The 25,449-nt window shown below is 36.5% G+C and overlaps 2 protein-coding genes across 7 annotated transcripts; both read left to right on the top strand.

Moving 5' to 3' along the window:
- The first annotated feature begins 250 nt into the window (after positions 1-250).
- LOC113021644 (immunoglobulin-like and fibronectin type III domain-containing protein 1) lies at positions 251-13,462 on the top strand. The gene is made up of 21 exons (XM_080301444.1): positions 251-287; positions 2,858-2,980; positions 3,072-3,211; positions 4,252-4,363; positions 4,739-4,820; positions 4,895-5,090; positions 5,365-5,478; positions 5,603-5,765; positions 5,870-6,142; positions 6,338-6,715; positions 7,189-7,313; positions 7,467-7,608; positions 7,913-8,206; positions 9,015-9,314; positions 9,700-9,876; positions 10,001-10,129; positions 10,266-10,574; positions 11,210-11,295; positions 11,401-11,593; positions 12,226-12,522; positions 13,119-13,462. The coding sequence occupies exons 1-21, from the start codon at positions 251-253 to the stop codon at positions 13,460-13,462; spliced, it is 4,014 nt and encodes a 1,337-aa protein (XP_080157570.1).
- A 1,738-nt stretch (positions 13,463-15,200) lies between these two features.
- Positions 15,201-25,449, top strand: ppp1r12b (protein phosphatase 1, regulatory subunit 12B). Of its 6 annotated transcripts, XM_026167018.2 has the most exons (8): positions 15,220-15,345; positions 17,862-18,037; positions 21,981-21,997; positions 22,171-22,309; positions 23,022-23,123; positions 23,309-23,359; positions 23,439-23,489; positions 25,033-25,449. In XM_026167018.2, exons 2-8 carry the CDS (start codon positions 17,936-17,938, stop codon positions 25,117-25,119), a joined length of 549 nt encoding a protein of 182 aa, XP_026022803.1. In that variant the 5' UTR covers positions 15,220-15,345; positions 17,862-17,935; the 3' UTR covers positions 25,120-25,449. The 6 variants fall into 6 exon arrangements, with proteins under 6 accessions (XP_080157273.1, XP_080157272.1, XP_026022803.1 ...); XM_080301146.1 differs by lacking the exon at positions 21,981-21,997 and having other exon boundaries at positions 15,203-15,345; XM_026167021.2 differs by lacking the exon at positions 23,439-23,489.

The raw sequence follows: 25,449 nt of genomic DNA, 5'->3' as shown, positions 1-25,449 counted from the left end.
AACATACCTAAATGCACTGGCTTCCTGCTATGTGATTGGCTGATTAGATATTTCCATTAACAAGCAGTTGAACAGGTGTAACGAATGAAGTGTAATGAAGTGGCTGGTGAGTAGATGTAAGGCTTTTTAATACTAATAAAATCAGCTTTGATTATAATGACAGCATTAGTTAACAGTGACAGTCTTTCTTTGTACTTTAGCCACACAAGGATCGCACCTCTGATCTGATAATCAACAATCAAACATCGCCATGAGTTCAAAAACAAACCAGGACCCAAAAGCCTTCGGTAAGTATGAAAAATGTGATATTATATATTATATTATATATTTCTAGCTTCTATAAAAACAGCGACAGCTGCTGAGTCTAGCAAGTCTACCATGGGAAATAAAGGGATGGAGGTTTAGGTTCCTTTATTTGTACCCATAAGTAGGATTAACTATCATTCAGGATCAGACTTCTTAACTCTCATTGACTTGCTAATGTGAAACATCAAATACAAACTATGAACAGCTATTCCCTAATAAAACAGAGCCAGATGAGACTGAAATCATTAATGGGCCAGCTTTGTAGTATACCAGTGTTTCACAGTTGACAAGCTCACTGTTCTTACAACATTTTGTCGGCTGCACATCCATCTGACCTACATCACACCTTGGGTGATCAGCTAATTCAGTTTAGATCATTCATCAAGCCTGGAGATAATAAAACCCCAGCTGGATTACTCAAGATAATTCTAAACTACAGACTGCAATAAATGTTTTCAAATATTACTGTTGTGCTGCAGACGTTGCTGATTCTGCCTGTGGGTAGCTATAACAGAGAGCAGGCATTTCTGCTTCTATCCAGGATAAAAATGAACTGAGAAAACAAATGTTGCAAAAAAGGACTCGGAGCACACTTTCTCTCATGGCAACTGCAGGCAAATCTACTAAAAAACTGGAGAATCGTGTAAATGATGTCTATCGTTATTTTATGCATATATTTATCTCTTTTGATGTTTAACATGGTGTCATTCTTCATTGTCACCTGTATCTGAACTGAACTGACCATTTTTGTGTTCACTCCAATGCTATGCATTTACTGTTTAATGAAGAATTCCCTATGGTTATGACACATATTTAATTTTGGAAAAATTATATGAATAACAATTAGGATTAATAATTCTTTCTGCACTGCCGTACAGTCTGCTATTCTCACACTGAATAATTTGTGTGTGTGTGTGGGGGGGGGGGGGGTCCACTGCCCAGGGCCTATGGCTCTATAATAACCCGTTTACATCACAGCTGGACTCCTATCTAGCTCTAAAGACATTTTAGGGATTATTAAATCAAAAAGGATGCCTCATAAATGAGATATTTTAGTTTTCTTCTTCACAAGGAGGATAATCTGCAGAGTCTACAGTATTGAAACAAACTGACATACACGTTCACTGTGATTTTACTTGTAAAGATGAAAATAAAAAAAATAAATGAATGGACATTATAAAAAGTAAGCATATGGTTTAGCTGGGTTTACAGCAGGAATATCTACTTTATACAGTCAACAAATTCTTACCGAATGTGTTCCTGCCAAGGTTCCTGCTGCCAAAAATCCAAAAAATTCTTCATGTAGTAATTGCTATGCAGAAAAAAAGCAAAAATGCTCTCCTGCTAGATTATGTCTAAATCGATGCTTCAGTAACAAGGTCATAAGAATCGTGCTTGTGTCCAGATGATATAAGCATGTGCATCAACCCATTGACAGATTACACATACAGTTTGATGAATATTAAATAAATGCCCTCAAACTATGTTAAGGCCACAGAAAAAAAATAAGCAGAGTAGACAATCTCAAAGTGACTCACAGAAGGCATGACCAAAGAAGTTATCCCTGGATACTCCATGTCTGATCAGATTTGTTTTGGGTTTTTTTGTTTTGTTTTGTTTATTTCCTCCTCACTGAATAAATCTGAATATGATTGGTATCTCCATATTTAACTCTGGCATAGTTTGGTAACAAAAGTATGGTTTAATATGATATATTTAAAAAATATATTACAATGACGCTCAGACAGATTGGATTATATATGCTGAATTATGTTAATATAAATGTAGTAGTAAACACGTACTAAATGTACAAGCCCCAGAGTACTTAATGCAGCTGAGCTGAACACCATGCATTTATCTAAAACCAGCAATAAGTTAAATAAACTTAGTGCTCTATAACATGTCTATATGATTGGAATTTTGGATAAGAGCAAAAAAACAAACAGAAAACCCTGAAAAATATGCTATGTGTCTTTTTTGTTCTCACAAAGAACACAGTTAGTGTTTAATACAGTAACAGGTCCTAAAACTTAGTTTTGATCTACTGACTTTACAACTCTATAATGACTTCTTAAATAGACACACTTACAACTTGTCCAAGTCACTTTTTTGGTTAAAATAAAAAGAAATAAAAATAAATGAAAAAGTATCATGCTGACAGGTTAAAACCATCTAATTTTAAAATCAAAGTCCTCCAAAAATCTATACATAAATTAAGCATTTAACCAAAAAATTACATTAAATTAATACATTAAATTAATTAAACAACAAAAAATGTGTAGAATTTAATCCAAACTTCAGCTTAGTCAATAGAATTTAACATATTTCAAGATCTTGCCATGACCTAGCTGTAATGTTAAGAAAAGTAAGGAAATGGTGACCTCTTGTGAAATTCCAGTGTGAAACTGCAACTGTTCTAAATAATATATACTCTGCAGACACATGCATTTGTAACATCTATGTTTTTCTGTTGGTAGCGGGCTTCCTGTTCATGTTTACATTCATAGCATCAACCAGCTATGCTGTTAAACACTAAACCTTCCCTTGACAGTGGCTATCAAGAAAAGGTCCAGGGTTCCTGGGGTTATGATCACTCAGACTGTGGAGCAACTGCCACCAGGGAAATCGACCCCCGACTTTACCCGCAAACCAATTGCTGTGACTGTCCAAGAAGGTAGAAAAACAACCATAGCCAGTGAAACTGACAATAACCATAGAGCATAATTATTAACACCTGCATCACTGTCATGATTTGATTATTTCAGGTAAAAAAACCTTTTTCAAAGCTATGGTTAGTGGAGAGCCAGCACCAACTGTGACATGGGGGCGTAATAAAGGTGAAATAGATGACCCAGAAAAGTACAAGACTAGATATGATGAAAGAGCTCGAGAACACATTCTTGAGGTAAGAACAAAATAAAAGGATTGGGCTAATGATAATTTCCCAACTTTAATTTTTCAAGCTAAACATTTTTGAAGTCATGAAATTCTTTTTTGAATATTCATTAACAATTAAAACAACAGTTGTAACTAAGTGTACAATATGCATTTACTTTTAGATTGAGGTAAGCTTGTAGTAATTGTAGGTGTCACGGGCCTGCAGCTGCAGACTGTGTGGCGAGAGGATAAGGACCCAAACGTGGACACTTGAAAATATGAGTGGGTTTAAACAAAAGGGGAGCCTTTTATTTAGGCTGAATGAAAATACAAATAGAAGTCAAACGAAAACTTAACCAAGACTTAACTAATAAACTAAACTGAGCGAACTAAAGCTAAACACTAAACACAGGGATTACGGAAAATGAGACCTGGACATGGAAACCTGGAACATGGAGCATGAAATGCAGGCAACCTGACAGGGTACAAAGAAAAAACAGAGGGTGATTAAGGAGAGTGGAAACAGAAACATGGCTGGGAAAAATAGACATAACCACACAGGGGAAGCAACACTAAACACACTGAACACGGGACGAGAGACTGTCAAAATAAAATAGGAAACACACTAGGATGCAGACTGAGACACGCACTTGACACAGGAGGAAAGAACGCACATAGGAACAAGACGGACTGGGAAGATGAAGGGAGGAGACAACAAGAGGGAAACATGGAAGCGAGGAAGAGAGGGAGCGAGACCAAACACAGACACGACTGGAGAAACATACACAGAAGACATGACAGACTGATAATAAACTCGAACTTAAAACATCTTCATAATGTGATGGAAGAAATAAACGAGAGATAACCTCAAGCCTAAAATATCCTAATAAAGCAAAGGGTCATGAACCAAAAGGAAAACCCAAAAAGCTTGGTCATAGACCCCAAACCATGACATATGGTGTTAAAGCTCCATAACCAAGTTTAACTTTTTTTGGGAGATAGACTCAGATATTGATTCCACTGTTGTCAAATATTTACATATTTCACGTGAGAATCATTTTTTGTCAGATAATCAACATCAATCCAGACCAAGCAGACACTTACAAGTGCTTTGCCACCAATGAATACGGAAAAGCTGTCTGCACCACCACTCTCAATGTCATTGCAGGTGAGCTTTATAGTTAACAATAAAAACTGAGTTAAACAACTTTACAATATACCATGTCTGGTAATTAATGACTTCTTGTTCTATTGTGGTTTTCATGCATGTATGAAGCCGGCTTCAGGAAGAAGAGCCAGGGAGGTAAGAAAGCATACTTTAACATGAAGTGGTTTACTCTTTCTAATAGCGTCCAATCCACAAGTTTCTTTTTAGAATTACAGACTTTTAGCATATTTATTCTTTGCAAAATTTTACTTCTATAGCAAAGATTTGTTTCTTTTTTATTGCAAAATAGTAAAATTTAAACAAAAACTTGACAGAGCCTTATAAGAATCCTTCACAATTAGATTTGGAAAAAAATACCACAAAGTGAAAAAAGTGTCCAGATGGCAGAATTTTATTTTAAATTTAAGTCAAAATGTCTTTCAGGAAGTCAGCAGGAACCACAGGATTTTAGATCAATGCTCAAGAAAACGTAAGTTCACATCAAAGTCAAATTATTCAAAATGTGTTCTGCGTGTTGTAATGGCCTCCAATGCCCTTTTTTAGTGTTGTTGTCACTAGGAAAAAGCAACTCCCACCACAGAAAGAGGGAGAAATTGATCCTAAACTCTGGGAACTGCTTATAAGTGCACCAAAGAAAGATTATGAAAAAATCTGCTTTGAATTTGGGGTTACTGACTTTCGGTGGATGTTGAAGAGATTGAACCAGATGAAGAAGGAAAGGGCAGACGAACAGGCAAAGGTACTGTATAAATTAACAGTTACACATGAATTCTGGATTTTGTATCCTGAACCAACGTTACTGAGTTTAACCAAGGAAGAAGGTTGACTTGCATCTTGAGCTTTACTTTAAACCCTGGTAGTTCATCCTGCTAAAGTCTGCTTGGTTATTTTAAATGTTTCTGATTTAATTCCTTCCTTCCATTTTTTCATAACGTGATTATTTAAGCAGTAAAGTTTAAAACAACACTTGCAGACACATACATTAGATAAAACTTGTTATCTTTCCTTTATAGGTTGTAGAGCAGCTGGAAAATGTGAAACAAATTGAAGTGAAACCAAACGGAAAAGCTGAATTTGGATTTGACATGCAGCTATGGGATCCCAATAGTGCAGTTAACTTATACAAGGTGAATTTAAAAGCATTCTAAAACAGCAAAAAATAATAATAATTTTTAATTAAACTTGCTAAATAATAATTTAATAATGAAAATAAATACATAAATAATAATGTTACTACTTCTGTCTCAAAAGGATGGCGTAATGGTTCCTTATGCAGATGATGAAAATTCAAAACATAGCCTTAGGAAAAAAGGAACAAATTATATATTTAGCATTAAAGACCCTCAGCCAGAAGATGCTGGATTTTACCAGGTTGATGTCGAAGAGGCAAATGTTCTTACAACTGACTTCAGAGGCAAGTAAAACTACTCTTAAAGTTTATAAAACAAATCAAGTACATTTATATTTTGGAAATGAGATCATCTTGGGTTTCAAAATCTACCTTTTTTCCTCTCTTAGTGCCTGCAGTGGAGTTTGTAGACAAGATTAAGGATGCTAAGGCTGTTGAAAGTGAGGACGCTGTATTTCAGTGCGTCTTGTCAACACCACTCAACAGAATTACTTGGTCAAGAGAAGACTCCTCACTTGAACATGGGGACAAATATGAGATCACTGTCTCAGAGGACAAACTAACTCACACATTAAGAGTAAAAGATTGTGAAATTGCAGATAAGGGAGCATATTATGCCATTGCTGGTATTGCTTCCAGCAGGGCCTCTCTCATGGTGGAAGGTGGGACATTTTTCTTTTTTGTACTCACAAAGTACAATAATAAATAAAAATGCAAATGGTGTAATACAAAGAAAAATAGTCTTGACTGTTTGATAGTCATGATATTATTGAACCTGTTTTGCTCATCATTTATATTTTAGTCAAACCTTTTGACTGAAATAACTGTTCTCTCTATGTGTGTCAACTATAACTCAGAGGATCCACATGGTCGGAAAGGTCGCAAGGGAACCAAAACCATTGGACATGATAACCTGTCTAACCAAGGCTTGGACAAGGCAAAGATTTCAAAAGAGAAAGATGACTTGGAGGCAGTCAATCGAGCACTTGCTGAAAAGAAAGCTGCAAACACACTCGGAGATGCGAAAGATGGGGGTGATGGAAGAGATGGTTTAGGGGCTGGGGATGGTTCCAGTGGTAAAATTGGCGATGGTTCTAGTGACAGGGATGGTGATGGAACTGATGGAGATGATAAGAACCACTTAAGAAGCGAAGAAGATGATAAAGATACAAAAGATGATGCGAGTAAGAAGAAGCAATCACGAACTGGGCCTTTGGTTCCTGACACTGCCTTAGGTAAAACTCCATACAACATGGTTTAAAGACTGAATAATGTATGCTCAGATTACAGATTATTATAATGTCAAAGATTTAGCTCAGCTATTCTCAAGGGTTAGTATCTGCAAATACTTGTAACTTGGCAATATCAGCCCATTTTCAATCAGTGTTTCAGGATGACTCCACTAAAGGTTTGATCAGATATAATGTTTGAGGCTTAAGTATCATTTCTATTCCAGAGGGAGAAAATGGACAAAAGTGAATGTGGTTCAATTTTTAGTGAAAGATAATCATCATACATATTTCCCAATCCCATCTGCTGTCCACAAGAAAGTGCATACTGTAATGATAAGGATTTTTAAATTAAATTGTGCGCTTATGTGCTTTCAGTTTTATCTCTATTGTAATTTGCTACTGATGTGTCATTTTAAAAATAATCAAATCAATAATTTGTTATATAACGTGATTATTTTTTACATTTTCACATGTAGATCGAGGTGTTCAATTTGTCAGTGGGCTATCAGATACGAATGCCAATATTGGAGAACGGGTGGAGATGTCTTGCAAACTAAGCAGTGAGACGTCAGAGGGGCACTGGTACAAAAATGGGAAACTGGTAAGTCAAAGGAGTAAAACAGGAGTGTAACAAATTGCCACAATTCACTGTATATGGAAATTACTATAACTACGACTTTGTTGTTTTTCTACAAATAACTAACATTTTATATAGTTAATCATTTTTTTACTGTTTATTTACTTATTTGTCTAGCTAACAAATGAAGATGGGGTAACAATTATCAAAGATGGAGCCGTTCACAGGCTGATAGTTGATTGCTGTAAAAAAGATGATGCAGCTGTGTACCGCTTTGAAGCTGAAGGACGTAAATCAGAAGCAACACTTAGTATTCAAGGTCAGAATAAAATGAGTAACATGGCTGTAGCACGGCAAAACATATCAAATAATTAGTGCTGTCAGTGTCAATCTCGTTAAAATGATGTTAACACCATAACCACATTAACACGGCAAATCTCTGTTAGTGAGTTACCGCGGATCGCCCCGTGTGTGGGGCTGCACAGTGTCAACGCGGTTATGGCGTTGACGACATTTTAACAAGATTAACACTGACAGCACTACAAATAATATAATAACACTTTTAAAAAAAAAGTTCTCAATGTTTAAATAAAACACTTTTTCCCGTCTCTCCTATACTAAAGATCCACCAAAAATGGACCCTGATGCACTAGGAAATTTCACAAAGCCAGTCATTATAAAGGCAGGCGAAAATGCTGAATGGAAGCTGCCATTCTCAGGCCAAGCACCAATGACTATACAGTGGTACAAGAATGACGATGAGCTGCTGCCAGCCCTCAATGTGAAGATTGAAACGTCTGATTCTGAGAGTCAACTACGCCTTATTAAGTGTCAAAGAAAAGACAGTGGAGAGGTGAAAATCAAAATAAAAAATGAATTCGGTACAACAGAGGCAATATCCAAACTTATTGTACTGGGTGAGTTTTCCTCAGATATAATTTGGCAGTTTCTGTGATAACAGCCGAGGACATGTTAGACATAAACAGGCTGTGGAAAAATAACATTTTCTACTTGAGCGTGCAAGTGGTATACTGGCAAATGTTTCACAAAAAAAGCCCTATGAATAAATAAACAAAGGCTTTTATCGCCACTGAAATGATAATGCTTTTAATTTTCCGGAGATGAATACAGCAATTAGAGGAGTATGTTTAGGAAATTATGACTTTGTAATAGCAAAAATTACAGACATTAGCTTAATTGTTACATATTATCTGGCATAATGACCTGTTCTAAGTTGGTTCTCTATTATATTTACAGTTTGTTTGCTTATGTTGTGCTTTATTTACTTTATAAATTAAGTAAATAAAGCACAAATTATATTGTTCGTAGTGGTGTGAATAGTGAATAATTTAGTTGGTAGCTGGTTTGAGGCCCATCCCCATGCAAGAATGGAGATATTGCTTTAAGAGCAGAGCCTGTCTACAGAGAAACCTGTGCAATTATTCACTACAGTCTAATTACCATAATGCATGAATTCCAGCATGGCCAACAGAAGTGTACTGGATTGAGGCTTTCAACATGAAAATATCCATTTATTACCTTAAAAGACAGTCATAGAAATAAATCCCTGCTTGTAAAATGACCGTGCGTCAAATAAAGGCCTTAAGCAACTTAAGTACATTTTAAAAAATGCCCTGGTTGCTAGTTGAACAAAAACGGTATGGCAAAATGTAGAATGTGCAAAGATAAATGCCTCTGACGCATTTCTTGTCATGTTGTCAACAGACAAACCAACCCCTCCACAAGGGCCTGTGGACATTATGGAAAGTGCTGTGACATCTGTTGAATTCAAATGGAAACCACCAAAAGACAATGGCGGATGTCCGATCGCAAACTACATCATAGAGCGACAACAAGTAGGCCGAAATAAATGGACAAGTCTTGGTGAGATACCCGGCAACAGCCCAAGTTTCAAAGATTCAGATGTGGACCCTGGAAGGAGATACTGCTACCGGATTAGAGCAAAGACTGCAGAAGGTATCAGTGACTACCTGCAGACAGAGGACATACCAGCTGGTGTATTACGTAAGTTTTCAGTTAATGCCTTCTTCTTCATTACTTTTTCTTTGTTCAGTTTAGAAGGAAGTATTACAAGGCATGTCTTTTTAGTATCCAGGTGGAAACACTTTGTTTATTGCAGTAAAACCCTGACTAGCCGCTAATAAAATGTTTTGGGAGAAGTTAAAAGAAATCCATAAAGAATATATACAAAGCTATGTTAAATATATTAAAAACACTGTCTCTGAATTTATGTGTCTAATAAATACCCTTCCATTTACACATTCTTTAGTTTTCAGCCACCTGCTAATTATGGATGACGGAAATAATAAAAGTAATGTTGAGAAACATGGCATGGCAACATTGATTAATTAACTCACTTTCACTTTTCTGTGTCATATATCCCCCGCAGGTTATCCTGGACCACCAGCTGTACCCAAAGTGGTCAGTGCCTTTAAAGACTGCATTAATCTGGCATGGAGTCCTCCATGTGACACTGGAGGAACCAAAATAGTGGGATACAATTTGGAAAAGAACAAGAAAGGCACCAATTACTGGAGCCTTGTAAATCAAAAGGGGCCAATTACAGGTATACAACTTAAATGCTGAGGTGCAGGACATTTAGCTCAAGAGTAAAAATAAATGCTTGTGATGTACCTGTACACATCAGTGCAGATTTGTATTGATATAATTGCTCCTTCTGTTGTCTATAGATACAAAGTATGCAGTTAAAGACGTATTTGAAGGAGCAGCATATGAATTTCGAGTGTCAGCTGTCAACCTGTCTGGTGCTGGAGATCCCAGCATTCCATGTGACACAGTTATTGCAAGAGATCCAATGAGTAAGTTAATCACACAGACTTATGTTTTACTGTATTTGGGGGGATTTTTCAGTCATGAAAGTCATTCTTTAAAGTAAATATAATTCTCTCTGTCGTGTAATATAAAAGCTTCATTCTCACCTTACTGTTATTGCAGAACCCCCAGGCAAAGTCACAGACCTTAAATTAACATCTTCCAATTACATGACATTTTCGCTGGCTTGGACTAAACCTAAGGAAGTGCAAGGGGTAGAAGATGAAGCCCAAGGGTATTATGTGGAGATCAGACCAATAGAGAGCCTTGAATGGACCCGCTGTAATACCACCCCAATTACTCTAACATCCTACACTGTGCTTGGCCTTAAGGCAATGGCCACATACTGGGTGAGAGTAATTGCCACCAATTATGGAGGTGATGGAGAACCTCAGAGCTTTGATAATTATATCATTGCTATGCCTCCTCCTGGTAAGAAATGCAGTTTTTATAGTTTGGTTATTGGTTATTTCTAAAATGAGATATATTTATATTTATTTTTCACAAAATGCCAAAGAAAATATGCAGTTTTTCTTCTAATACAACACACCTACAGAGAGGAACAATTGTCTCGAAAAAGCTTACAGCTGTCAAAAAATAATGTTTGTGTGCTATACACCCATTTAATATCTGTAGATATACGAGACGGCGGGTGAGAATTGTTGTGACAAGACAGGTTATGACTGAAAACACATCTGATAGGATTATAAAGCCCAGCATGGACAAAAAAACTGCACTTCAAATGCATCATATCACCAAGCATAGCAATTTAAATCTGTAGTTCAAACTCAAAGAAGAATTGTAAAAGAAAAACTAATGAGTGCATTTAACATCTTATTAATTGTTAGTTTTATTCTCACTACTAGTACAGGTTTTCTGTGTAGCTGAATTATGACTAAAAAAAGGGAGGTCTAACAATGGAATTAAGGTTAATTATACCCTTTTTGTCAACTATACACAGAGCACGTCCTCATAATACAGTAGAGAGATTCAAAATATAGAACTCCCTCAGCAGCTTTATGAATTACAAATTTAATTGTATTGTATTCTAAATCTATCCCTCACAGTCAAACCAAGGTTTAAAGACCGCAACATGAAGACCTTTGTGGTGGTGAAATCTGGAAACACTGTTCGCCTCAACATCAACTTTGAGGTATTATTCCACAGGCTTTTACTCTGTTCACTGTGTGAGAATCTAATCAATGCTGTTAGTTAATATAGCAATATATTAATTTGACTCCTATGCTGTCATCTACAGGCGTCTCCCATGCCTGAAATATTTTGGTTAAAAGATGGTATTCCAGTACCAAAGCATGTAACCATTACCAACTCTGATAAAGGATCTCAACTCTTAATTCCTACATCTGAGAGGACGGACACTGGCATTTATACCATTACTGTCAAGAACATGGTTGGCCAGGAAAGCTTCAATGTTGAAATCAGAGTTACAGGTAACTGTCCAAGAGCCATAGCAATGGTTTGTCATTGTTAGGCTAAATAAGACCATATATTGTAGCCAAATTAGAGTAAAACTATGAAATCTACTTATCCTGTAAGTTGGCTGGATACAGTTGCATGGTAATTGCGGTACAGAATAATAACTTAATTTGGTGACTTGGATTCTATTTGTATTCATACTACCACGGAAACATATGTTTTAGCAAATACAATGTGATTAAAGTAGGAACAGAATACATGTATTTATAACTTAATGTACCACATAGGTTGTACTACTTTAAGATCACATTAAAGGTATGCAACACTGTAGATAAGGGAATGCTTAAAGCCATAATCCTGTGACTGTAACAAAATACTCCAGTCCAATTTTCTCCCTGCCTTTTACTTTGCCTATTTCAAGAAATCCCTTTTTCCCCAAGCTACGCTTATTGCTGCAGCTAGCTGTACCTGTGTTAGGAGTTTTACTTGAATGAAAATCTTTCTAATTCAAAGCGTATCCGGCAGAAGCTGTACAAAAATCTATTTCCTGTCCAAACCATCAAGGGTACAATTTAGACTGAAAATCAGTAACCTAGCCCTGCTATATCAGTAAACAGTATTTTAAAATCTCTAAATTTTTCTCCAGATGATCCTAAACCTCCAGGTCCAGTGGAGCTGGAACAGAATATCCCAGGAACAGTGACACTGTCCTGGACTCCCTCTCCAGATGAAAAAAGGGATGACAGGCTGCACTACATGGTATCAAAGAGGGACTCCTTCAAACGGACTTGGAGAACAGTGGCAGACAACCTCTTTAACAACAAATTCACAGTTGTCAACATTTTACCTGGACGGCAGTATCACTTCAGGGTGTTTGCTAAAAATGACATGGGCCTTTCTCCACATTCCGAGTCCCCTGCATTTGAAACCAAAAAGGAAAAAGGTGTTTCAAGTTTTATCATGAAAACAATACAAAACTTGCAATCATTTTGCAAACTGTCAAACTAAATCACTGTTCCTAAGCTAAGCTAGGTTCTCAAGAAAGTGATGATTTCTTTAAACAGTAAACTATTAGATTTCCCTGACGTTCATTCATTGTTAGACTGGGGTTTGAGCCACAAATGTATAAAAATATTAATCAGATTGTCAATTAGGAAACTAAATAAGCCCTTTTCTGTATTCAATACAAAATAGCAAAGAAAGAAACAGGGGTCTCTGAGTGAGCGAGAATAAAATATGCACAGGCAGCCAATAACAGACGGCAAAACTGACAGTAAGAAAGTGCATGATAGCTATAAATATGGACTCATCTGTGAGCTTAAATGTGTCTGCTCATTACCCATGGTTATTAAAGATAAATGCATAACACACTTTTATCACAACCTTTACTTCAATCTAAGAAATCAGATTTGAAATCAACATAATGTTTAAATTTCACTAATTAATACTAACCATCCCTTATCATAAGTGTCCCAGTCTCCCCTACTTAATTATTATTTTTGTTAAAATATAATTACTTTTTGTAATTCTTTGTTTCAGAAAAGTTCCAAGTAAACAGGCCAGAGATAAAACACCGGATCTTCGATTCTCCTCCCTCATTTATTGTTCCCCTGAAGAGGCGTACAGCCCCACAAGGTTATGAATGCTACATGAGCTGTGCCATTAAGGGTGATCCAGCTCCACGTGTTACGTGGTACTGGAACAATATCAGCCTCAACACAAACACCAACTACCACATCACAAATGTATGTGGAGTCTGCTCCTTGCTTATATTGAGAGTGGGACCCAAAGACAACGGGGAATACAAAGTTGCCATACAGAACAAACTGGGCACTGCGGAGTCATCAATGATGCTGAATGTCAGAGGTATTCACAAGGTTTAACAATCATAAAGTTTTTACTAATTTGATTGTCTGTTGTAACATTTGAGTTTGCAGTATGTAGATTAAATAACCTTAGAGCAATATTGCTTTTTTTTGCAGAGTGAAGACAAGCCACAGCTCCTGGGAAGAAGCTGAACAAACACCTATGTGGAAATAATATAACCAATAAATAAAATGTAATGGAAAATGTGGTCATTTTTGTTTAAATGGTGGATGTTGCAAAAATAGTTTAAAAATTGCTCTTTTTTAAAATTCTGGAAAGGGATCCAAAGCATTTTGAAAGAAAGACAGTTTGAACATTTCAACACAAATGTGAAGTGCCATTGCTAGTATCTTAAGATTACATTTATTTATTTTCCACAAATCACAAAATATCCAGGTTAACTGTGTACTGCAACTAGTATGAATTATGATGAAACAGCTCTCTCTTGAGGTGAATGTGCAGTGTGACACCTGAATGCTACAATAACAGAGTTAAAGACAGTCACATCAGATGGCAGAGAGATGGAAAATTTCCAGGTACAGAAAACAGAAAAGACTGCATTTCCATCTTACTTCATATGTTTAAAATCAAAAGGCTTTAGTATTAATATATTAGTGTTTGAACTGCAGCAAAATGTTACAAGTCAAGCTCTTTCCTCTTTTATTGACCATGTAATGTGTAGTTTCAAACATTCCTCAAAATCATATTTTGTAGTAATTTAGTGGTAATGAAGCCATTTAGGCTTATGATTTATCGGTAGATCTATGTTTAAAAATAGAAAAGATATCAGGGAAAACATATGTTGCTGTAGCTCAGGAGGTAGAGCAGGTCATCTACTAATTGGAAGGTTGGTGGCATGCCAGATATCCTTGAGCAAGATCCTAATTCCAAGTTGATCTCTGATGCATCCATTGGAGTATGAATGTGTGTGAAGGTTAGAAAGAAAGCACTCAAGTAGAAAAAGCATAGGAAAAAAGTGTCTGTGTGAATGAGGCAAGTTGTATAATGCACTTTGAGTGCTCCAGCAGAGTAAAAAAGTGCTATGAAGTGAATTTAGTTCACAGAAGACACCCAACTCTGGTTAACTCCCTTTGCTGTTTCTACTGTGAAGTAAAAATCATACCGGCCGCAACAAGAAGCAGCTTCCTCCTGTTGGAGAAACTAGTGTGGTGAATGCTAGTGTTGGTCCTTTGTACCTTTACAGTCAGGCCTCTGAGAAGAGGGATGTATATGTAACATCAGCACAATCTTAAGAAACTGTCTTTACAACAGCAATACCTCCAGCAGGTGACGGAGATCACAGAAGCACAAATTATCTAACTTTATCACCTCTAATCAACCGGACTCTTAATTAATATTAAGTACTTCTATAGTTACTTATTTCATTCCTTCCTTCCTTCGGAAGTTGCATTAAAACACACACACACGTCATATATACATGAGTTTAAAAACAAGGCACCAAGATATAAATAAAATAATGGAAGCATTGCAGTTTCACTTCATAGATAAACGTGTAACTGTTACGGCCCTAGCAAACTTGTTATGTGTTTTAGTGTGTCCCGTTTTCCTTCTCGCCTGACTTCGGCCGCCATCCAGTTCCCCCGAGTGGCCAGTGCACAGCTGGGTTCACTCAGCAATTAGCCACCCAACAGTAAAAGTTGTTGAAGAGCTGCTCACTGAGCAGCTTCAATGCTGTGGTGTGCTTGGGCGTCTGAGTCAGAACGCCAAGCCTGTAGAGGCCTAAGCTGCAGTGTTGCCAACTCCTCAGTAAGGAAAATCGCTATTGGTTGTCCTAAAAGTCGCTAAATGACGTCATCGCCTATTTTGAATAATTGATCATGCTAATCTAATTGCACCTATGTTGTTGGAGAGAGAAATAACATCGTGGAAGAGACATAAAGTGAGTAAAAAACGTCCTAAATGCATTTAGAGTTTATTTAGAACTACAAATTAAATTTATTTTAGCAATTATTGTTTTTTTTAATGTTACAATTCCAACCCTGCTCCTTTACCCGGGCTTGGACCGGCAAAAGTGACCCGAAAAAGGCACTCTGGTGGAGTTACTTTGTGTGTGTGTGTGTGTGTGTGTGTGTGTGTGTGTGTGTGTGTGTGTGTGTGTGTGTGTTTGTTTATAAGTAGTTTTAAACCTTGTGATCCACAAAACAGCATAAGAGTAAAAGAAGAACTGACTGCGTTACAGCACCCGCTGCTTGTCGAGAGTAAAAGCGATGCGCGCTTTCACGTATTTTTTTAGCGACTTTCTTTAGAAAAAAAAGTCGCTAAGGGGTCTGAAAACTCACTAAATATAGCGACAAAGTCGCTAAATTGGCAACACTGCTAAGCTGAGGTGTGTCTTGACAGTATTTGGGTCTTCAAGCTACTAGACGGTAGCTAGAGCCTGTTTACAGGAGCAGTGTTTTTCTTTGCTTTGCAGTGTCCGTTCTTTTCAGCACATTTTAGTTTGTTGATACCTAATGACGGTTTGATGAAGCCCTGTGAATGTGTCCAATCTTGATGTTTCCATGTGCTTTTTATAATGTCTTTACTTATATTACTAAATAGACTTTAGTGAACAGGATTTACAAAGGGGTTATATTTCTGCTATCCTCTTGGTCCGATTTCTCTTTAAAAAAAATAAATTTTTAATGTCAATTAGACTTTTTAACTGGATAAATAAAGGATACATAAATGTCAGGTTCCCATATTGTGGGTTCTACCTTATGACAAGAATGTCATGTTTGTGGCTCAAGATGACTTGATATCATTCGTGAGGGATGCATTTAACATATGTTTCACATATTATAGGCCAACAAGTCAGTTATAGCAATTTAAAAACGGGAAATCACTTTACACAGTTCTCTCAGTGTCAAGTTCTTTTGTGAAAGGTACTGTTTTCTGCCAGCAGGTGGTGCCTGGTTACTGCCATATGATGATGAAGCATACTGAATAAAGGGGATATGGAGAAAACAAAACCTTTGTAACTAGTGGATATGTGCCGTTAATCTTTATTTATTCTTTTATTTTTGTAGCCAATTTACAAGTTACTGTTAAATGTAACCTCAGATACCTCAGATTTCTCATGTTAAGTGGACTACTGTCATCTTTCCTTGGTCTTTGAACTGAAACTGATTAAAAGGCCACAGCAAGCCCCTTTTAAGTGAGTGACTGACTCCTACATTGTTAGGATGTTGCACTTTATGTAAACTGTACTGTCTCGCTGTTGTCCAACATGAAATAAATAGAATAATCCAGAATTCTTCTTTAGTTGCAGTTACATCATGTACGATGTGCTCCCATCAGCATTCCTGTAAAAATTTAAATTTGTAGAATTATTAGATTTTTAATGTGATTAGAGTACATGGAGATGATGTGTACACTGAGGCTGAAAAAAGAAATAAAACCAAGCCCTAGTTTGGTATGACTAAGATTCCTAAAACTTTCACCTCTCATAATGCTAAGAAATTACTCAGAATCAGATATTTTTGCTAAAAAAAAAAAGTGTGTCTTTACCACTGGCACAAATTTACAGCAGTGCATTATTTGGTAATAACTTGCAGAAAATGTACCCTTTTTAGATAAATGAATGCCAAAAAACTGCCTTTGAGCTGGTTACACTGCATTGCAACTAATGTAACCACAGACACATGCAACTTGGAGCTCGGTCAAAAGATTAACCTTTAACGACAGAATATACTGTAAGACATAGTATACACATGTCTCCATGGCCAAGCACCCTATATGTTTTTATTATTACTTTTCCTTCCTTTACTACTGTACATTCAGATGTGTCTTCCGCTAGTTATTTAAACTGGTAGGTTTTCATTTATTTATTTATTTATTTATTTATTTTAATGTAAAAACCTTGGTTCCCTTTTGCTTAAAGGACTCTATAGTAAATCACATTTTAATTCACAAGGAAAAAAATACTTCTTTGCCTTGAAATAAGTTTACTTCCCTTTGCATTACATACAACATCACATTTACAGAATTTACATTGCATCAAAGTTACACCATAATATACAAAACAAGCTTTTCTTTAAAAAAGAGAATAATGTATATTCATTTTAAAATACTATTAATTTGACTTTTTATTGTATTTGTAATTTTTACTCTGGTTTGTTAATTCCTTTACACAATGTTGCTATAAATCCTTGTGTGTACACACACACACACACACACACACACACACGCATGCACACGCACACACATTGCAGCCCGCCTACTCCCCTCTCCCACCACTTCGCCCCACTATCTCACACTTGTGCAATTGTTTCACTCTCTTCTGATATGCAATGTCTCACTATCACGTGAAGAAGACGCTTGGATTGTCCTTTAACCAAAGAAAAAACAAATCTGATTTTAATCTTACTGGATAAAAAAAATACATATCTCTCTACTTCTCTTTCGTTTAAGAAGAACATTAAAAAAAAATTGGACATACTTCTGACGACAATACTGCTGCATGCAGTGGTTCCAGCTGCCCAGGAGCGATGTCATCTCTACCCTCTCACAACAAAGATCCGTCACGCATCAGAAAGCAGTTCTCTGACTCTTGTCCAGTTTCTTCTGTTGCCACTACTAAGAGCCTGCGGGTAAGGCCTGATTGTCTTTAATCTTTTAAGTGTTTGTTTAGTGGCAGGAAATGCCATAAAAGGAAAACATTAACTTTGAGGTTCGGTCATTGTCGAAGAAATGTGTTGAAAACAAGCCACAGAGGTATTTCTGAGCATTAGAACACACATAACTCATCACTGCCTTCAATCCAATTCTATTTTTTTTTTTTTTTTTTGGTCTGTTTTGTTTTTTGGACATAATTGTGTGGCATTAGCTAATCATTTTGTATGATTTATGCAGTACAATTAGGAAAAATTAGGGAAGTAGAATTTCTCAAAATATGCTAGACTTCATGTGTCTTCAACTGTTTCTGCAACATGATTACAATGTTTTATTTTGGTAGTCCAGTTTGACATTCTATAACTGCAGAGGAGATTTTGTGGTAATTTAGTCCAATACAGCCCAAAGTGTTATATTTACCCAATAATGTGCTATTTTTACATTCTAAATAAATCGTGTGTTTTCCTTTAAGTTCGAATAGCTTATCTTTGGGATTACTTATTTTATTGCATTCTAGGGTCTGTGGAGTTAGATTATTAGATACTTGTAATAAACCATGTGGAGAATGTGCAGTTTTATATTGTTCATTACTGTATATGGGGATAGTTCAAATGACCATAGTAACACATAAACTGATAAATAAAGCTACACGTTGATGTTCGTGAGCAAGGGAGCAGAAAACTTGAAGGAAATGTTGTAATGAGCAGTTAGTCTTATCTGTTTATGCAAACCAAGAACCTCTTGAGAAAAATATATGGTGTGACGCAGAGAAAAGTTTGTGAGAGAAAGGGCAACAGGAAGAAAGGAGGAGGAGGAGGCAAGAGAAAAATAGAGAGAGAGAGAGACAGAGCAGGGGGGATGAAAGACAGGATGAAGAGGAACAGAAGGAAAGAGGGACAGAGTGCTTGGAGGACTGACTTGTGGGAACCCAGTATTTATGGATGTTTATCTCTCTGCTAGTCCTAAGGGAAGCTCATATTTTCCATTTGGGAATAGCTGGTCATTAGACAAAAAGTCCCTCACAGAATCTGGGAAGGCTGGAGGACAGATTTCAGATGGAGTCAGTCCTTCATGAGACAAAGACACAAACTTTTTGATCAGCATCTGTTTCTGTGCGATACTGCTTAATATAAATCCGAGCTTTTTCCAGGTCTGAATACAGTATATTGTTCATTGTCATTTACATAGCATGGCAGGGTTTGCAGACATGACTGGATGTCATCTCTTTAAAGGTCCCATAAATGTCTGAAGTGAAGCGTATCACTGTGTTTACACAATGTGCCTTCAACTTAAAACCCTGTCTCTTCTTTAGAGAATTTAGCTTACTTTATCAGTTTCACATGACATGTAGCCCTCAGGCAAAGGATACATATCTGCTTTTTGGCTGAAGTTTATACTACAGTCTCTACCAAAGGTCTCTGAAAGAATAAAGATGCAGTGTAAACTGTAACTGTGTGGACTGTCTTATATTAACAAGTCAATTCTCTGTTTGAATTTTCTAAAAGACAAAATGCAGAAGTACAGGCAAAAAGCAAGATCATTACTTTTACAAGCTTTAAACAAACGTATTGTTTGCACTAAAAGAGTTACAGTAAGAGCTTTTCTTATGATGAATAAACAGAAAGCACACTTGAGGATTAAAAGGTGGGTTTAGAAAAGAAATGTGGCGAAGCTATTTTTGTCTACTGGAGGCTGTATTTTGCTTTCTTGCCTTTTAATCTATCACACAAAAGTGGGCAGCCATGCTAGTATCTTTACAAGGCTGTATTTAGGAACAGCGGTGCTTTCAGCTAAATGCTAATGTCACCACAGGACTTGGGCATATATTTTCTTTTGCTCTCTAAGGTTAGGATGTTTGTCCCATAACGTTTGCTAATCAAATGATAAAATCTTACCAGATTATTGCAGACAAATTTTTGAAGTATAACAATAACAAGTATCCAAGAAGTCCTCCAAGCACATAATAGTGTTGCTAATTTGTTCCTACTAATTTTAATAAAGAAATTCTTTATATGGATATCCATAATCTGTAGGCAAGGGACATAATGTTTGGTAGTGACAATGTTTCTGTTTATAGGCTGCTTGTAGTCTGAGTGCTATTGACCGATGATTTAGCGGGTTTGGGTGCATGCAAGTAAGCAGTCAGCATGGAGAGCAAAAGAAACAGCATTTGCAAAAAACATCCAACTGTTGAAACGAAGACTCCAGTCTGACCTTTTTCTAAAATGACTGTTTAGTTTTGCCTTGGCTCTCTGTTTATTTTTCATTTCCTCTTGCTATTTGGTTGAATTCAGACACAGAAACTAGTTGGTTAGCATTAGATAACAAGAGCAATCTGAGTTAAAATACACAAAAAAGCAGTAAACACATGTTAAAAAACAGCTTTATTTCCTATACTGGTGCTGAGTTACACTCACAGATTGTAAATAAAGCTGGATATAGCCACTGTGACATCATCTATAACTGGTCCTGCAGTGAAACTTCTAGCTGAGCATGTTTGCCACTGCTAGCTGTTTTGAAACCAAATTTCATGAGTGACATTAAACTGAAGGCGCTTGTAGGAAATGGAAATGGAGTGGAACTCATGTGATGTTTTATAGTCTTACTGACCACTCAAAGTGCTTTGGACTACAAGGTACGAGCTTCGAGCATATATAATCTAAGTACTTTATCTACCTCATGTTTATGGCCAATTTAAAATGACCAGATAAACCACAAATACAAATCTTGAGAGAAAGCCCAAGTGTCAGTACAAAAACACATGCAGGCACGGGGAGAACATAACAACATGCTCCCCAGAGAAAGACCTACCTTATCAGACAAGATATGCCTATTCTAAACAATTCTCTATTTGAGCCTTAATTTTTGCAGTAATGGTAAACATATTTCAAGCAAGTGCTAGAGACTATTCAGGGGGCAGAAGAGTGTTTGTTGAGCTCATGGATCAGAGGAGCCAGTGGATGTTTTCTATAGAGTCTTACTTCTATTTGCATCATAGGCACTGCCAGTTGCTGGCCACGGAAGAATAGAGGCTCAAGGGACTTTTACAATGGCTATAGTCTTCAGAAAAGAAAGCTAAGTCCATTGTTTAGATACAGTCTATAGTTTCACTACAGTTGAATGTGGCAGCACAAGTGTACATCTTATTGTTGCTAGTGGTCTTAACTTTAAAATTTCAAATCACAAAAGGAAACAAACTTTAAAAAAATATGCTATGGCCTTCCCAGTCACTGGATCTCAACTGTCAACTCAGCAGAACTGGTGTGGAAGACTTTGTACCATATATATAGTCCTTATATTTCATACTTTATTATATTTACTAACCTTATAAGTTGATGTATTATCCTATATTTTGTCATCTCCTGAGGAAATTATTTCCTAATTTAGAGTTAAGCAGTAGTCGGTGCAGTAGTTATTACCTTTTTTGGATGTGTTTTAGCTATCTGTGCTTGTCAGTTTATTTAAGGAATCATTTCCTCTCCCCCCTTTAACTTGGCTGAGAATTTCAGACTGCCATAAACCTTTTTTTCCCCACTAAAAGTCCATTTCAAGATAATTCTTGAACAAGTAATTTTCCAGAAACCCAGACATGCAATTGCATGAATATTGATAATATAGTCTGTATCTATTTTTGTTGACATTGTGCCTGTAATAAAACATGCTCTGAGTCCAAATTACCTTTATTTTAGTGTAACAGTCTTATGCAGAAGAAAATGTTTGTGCATTTGCTGGAAAATGGGGTTGAAATAGTTCCTTATGCAATGTAAGGGGTTAAGCACAGCTGATATCTTGGTTAAGAGAATCAGGAATGTTTATAAAAGTGATTAGTGTGGTTGTCATACTGTATTTTTTTATTTATTTATTTTTTTTAAACTTTGGTCAGATTGCACCCCTTTCTAAAACATTTTCTTCTCATTTCAGCATGAGAGGCTCTCTAGGTAAGGTTCTTCTAATTTGATTTACACCATCAGTAAGAAAGGCATTACCACGTATTACCAGAATGACAACAAAAACAGGAATCTATCCATTACTGACAGGAGTATATCCATTCAATTGGGCAAAGAGTGTGCTAAATCTGAATTAATAGTTAATACATCTCCTGTGTCTTCAGATTGGGATCATCTGGATCATCTGATGTCTCCAATGACACATCAACAAACCATGCTGAGTCCTACTTTTTACAAAGAGAGAACAGACTATCTGCAAGGAAAAAGGCACAAGAAGAGACAGCAAATAATGATTATAAAAAGGTATGTGATACACCTTAAATACAAATATACACGACTGTTATAGATTTGTAATATGTAGATTCTGAGTGCTACTTTTTGACAGTACTGTAGATGCGTATGTACTGTAATAAAAGAACAAAAATAAAAAGAGCACACAGAGATTCAGTGGGCTCAATAATTCGTAACATTTGGATTTAATGAAAATGATGAATAGAATGGGAGCTACTGCTGATAATAATCAAATCTAATTTCAAATAGAAATTAAGTATGTAAATTTAATACCACTGCACTTTTTTAATGTTGTCAGATGAGAAAAATAGTTTATTCATATGAAATTATATGAAAATGAATCAGAATCACGTATTCAGGGGGGCAGATACTACGATGCTAATGGGTTCTATGTCGCTTTATGAAAGTAATATGATCACCAAAGATAGCACAGCTTATCTTGACAAACACAAGTGCCATGAGTGATTCATCCAAAACTTGTTGAAGCATTTCCCTCACAGCCACTAATGTGAACATCATGGGAGGAAAAAAGTCTCCAAAGTCAATATGATTCATTATACATGTAACACATATACTAAACCTAATGGCAATCTAATGTCTGTCAAGATATTTTAAGGAAGAAATCTGACCCTGATGGCAATTGATGAAAACTGAAACTACCACAAAAATGTGTCCTGGTGGCAGTGTTTGGTGGTGGAAATCCTAACATGTGGGTATTTTGTAGATGTATGAAAAGGCACTGGCAACAAATCAAAGGCTCAAGTCCCGACTGGAAACAAGTAAACAGGAACTCACCATGATGCAAGACCAGCTGGAGAGAGCACAGGTACTCTAAGCAAGGCTGAAGTAATGATCCAGAAACACTACTGAGAAACAAATTAACCACTTGTTTGAAAAGGGCAACAGTCCATTTTTTTTACATAAATATGAGACATTGATAACAGAGACTCCATAATCAAGCTGTTTCCATAAATTGCAATCTTTTCTCATAGTAATCTCTCTTTGCTGCAGAAGGGGAGACAGGATGACTGTGGGGCCAATGTGCTAGAAGCAGAAAAAAAGGTATGGACTCAAGAGGAGAAGTGTTTTTTAAGCATTTTTACTCGTTTATTTTAATTACCTTTAATGATTATACTTAAAGGAAAGCTGGAGCCTTAAAAAGAGGATATCAGATATGGAAGAACAACTGAAGGTAAATGTTTTATAAATGCCTTAAAATTGAATTTGAACATTAAGTCTCTTTTGAGAATATACAGTAAGTGTTTGGTTGTAACTTGGTGCTGTGGTCTCAGCTGTTTTGTCTTCAGTGGTTTTAGCTGACATCATTTGTCACCATTATGCTCTGCTGGCTGTGCAATGTGTGAGCACTGCAGCGAGTGAGCAATCAGTATTCATGTGCAGCGTAAAGCCCACAAATGTCTGCTGTGTTCTGCACAAGTGAATGCAAACAAAAACCTCTTGTTGTCTGTGAATGAGAGACCTAAACAAAGATGCTGGTCTAAAAATATACCTTTACAACAGAGAAATGATTCAAAACTGGTCTAAAAGCATCTGTCTGTCAGTGTGTATGAACACATTATTGTATTTGTTTAATAAAGATCAGTCTGTCCTTTATTCTTTAGGCCAGTTTTCTTTCTGTACCAGTTACTAATAAGAGTAGAAACCAGAAACCTTCATAGAATGTAGATAAAAGATGGACATACCGTAGTCAGTATGATATCAGGTTTGGTTAGAAATAGGTTTAGAAGCCTCAGGCCATGGATCAGATTGAGAAACCAAGAAGCACTGAACACTTGTACAGTAGCAAACTATGAGTCACAAGGTAGGTCCTCTCTGCAGCATACCTGGTTTTTTCCATCCTATTTGACTTGAATGGGGTCCAGAATCTAAAAAGAGAACTTAAAAGTAGCGGCTAAGACCACAGGGGAGTGTTTACGCTGGCCATAGCTCAAAGGAGCCAAAAAACATTTTTTTCCCATGGATTACTATACAACTGAACATGCAGGAACCATCTCATGCTGGTGATAAGACAGACTGTAGGTTTAAGGCACTTTTGCATTGCTTTCACTTTTCAGACCCTGAAGCTACGTCCATCATTTATAAACACCAGCAAACTTGTATGAGTTTCACTTTAAGCAGGACCTTGTTACTGTCCACTTTGTGAGCAAGAATTTTTTTTCTCTTAGAAGACACCGTTCTGTATCCCTGTGTTTCTCTCTCCTGTGTTATGCACAACTTTTAAAAAGTGGTCTCTGCACAGATCAAGATTCATTGTATTTATTAATATTATATGTAAATGTTATGACAGTTACGGGGTGTTGTGGTCACTGTCGATCAAATCTAGTGAAACAAATTTTGTGCTCAAAGTAAATATTGTTTATAGCAAAAAAAATGTTTACTTGTGGTTTTGCAAGAATCCAAGGTTATGCCTTTGTTTTAAGAGGTAGATTAGCATGTGTTCTGCAGGTGGTCTGTTGTACTCTGAATCTGCTACCTCCCATTTGATGTGACCAAGGCTGAAAAGATTACTGACATGACCAGAAATAAAAACCAGTCCTTGGTGTGTAGCCCATGAAGACACTACCAAAATATGAACTTACTTTTAAACTACAAATTAAGAACAAGCAAATCCTTATACTAGCCACTGTAAGCAGAAATGCTCTACCTGGGACGAGTTGTAGGACTTTTTAGATACTCTGTCCACCCTTATGTTTTTATACTCTCTTTTCCCTCAGATTAAAGCAGAGCTTAAGATGGAAAACCAGAGACTAAAGGATGAGAATGGGGCTTTAATCCGTGTCATCACCAAACTCTCCAAGTGAGAAGGGAAGCAGACAGGAGGGAGGAAGAAGAAGAAAGGATTCAAGAAGTCATATTTTAATCTGTATCCTTTAAATTTCTGAAAGCATAAGTCCATCCTCTGAAAAGATATGTACATTGGTCAGCAGAATGTATTAAACTGAGCCCTTTCTACTGATTGTTTAGAAAGATGAAAGAGATGTTGATTTAATACTGATTTTCCATCCTCCTGTTCACATATAAGAAGACACATTTGTCCAACTGTAAATGCACAATGCATCAATTTAAAATTTAAAATGTAAACTCACTAAATATTTCTAAATAAAGGCAAATGCCAGTTTACGTGTTTCTTA

This window comes from Astatotilapia calliptera, chromosome 5 (assembly GCF_964374335.1).
Source record: "Astatotilapia calliptera chromosome 5, fAstCal68.1, whole genome shotgun sequence".
In the NCBI taxonomy this organism is placed as follows: Eukaryota; Metazoa; Chordata; class Actinopteri; order Cichliformes; family Cichlidae; genus Astatotilapia; species Astatotilapia calliptera.
This window is presented reverse-complemented; position numbering and strand designations above follow the sequence as displayed.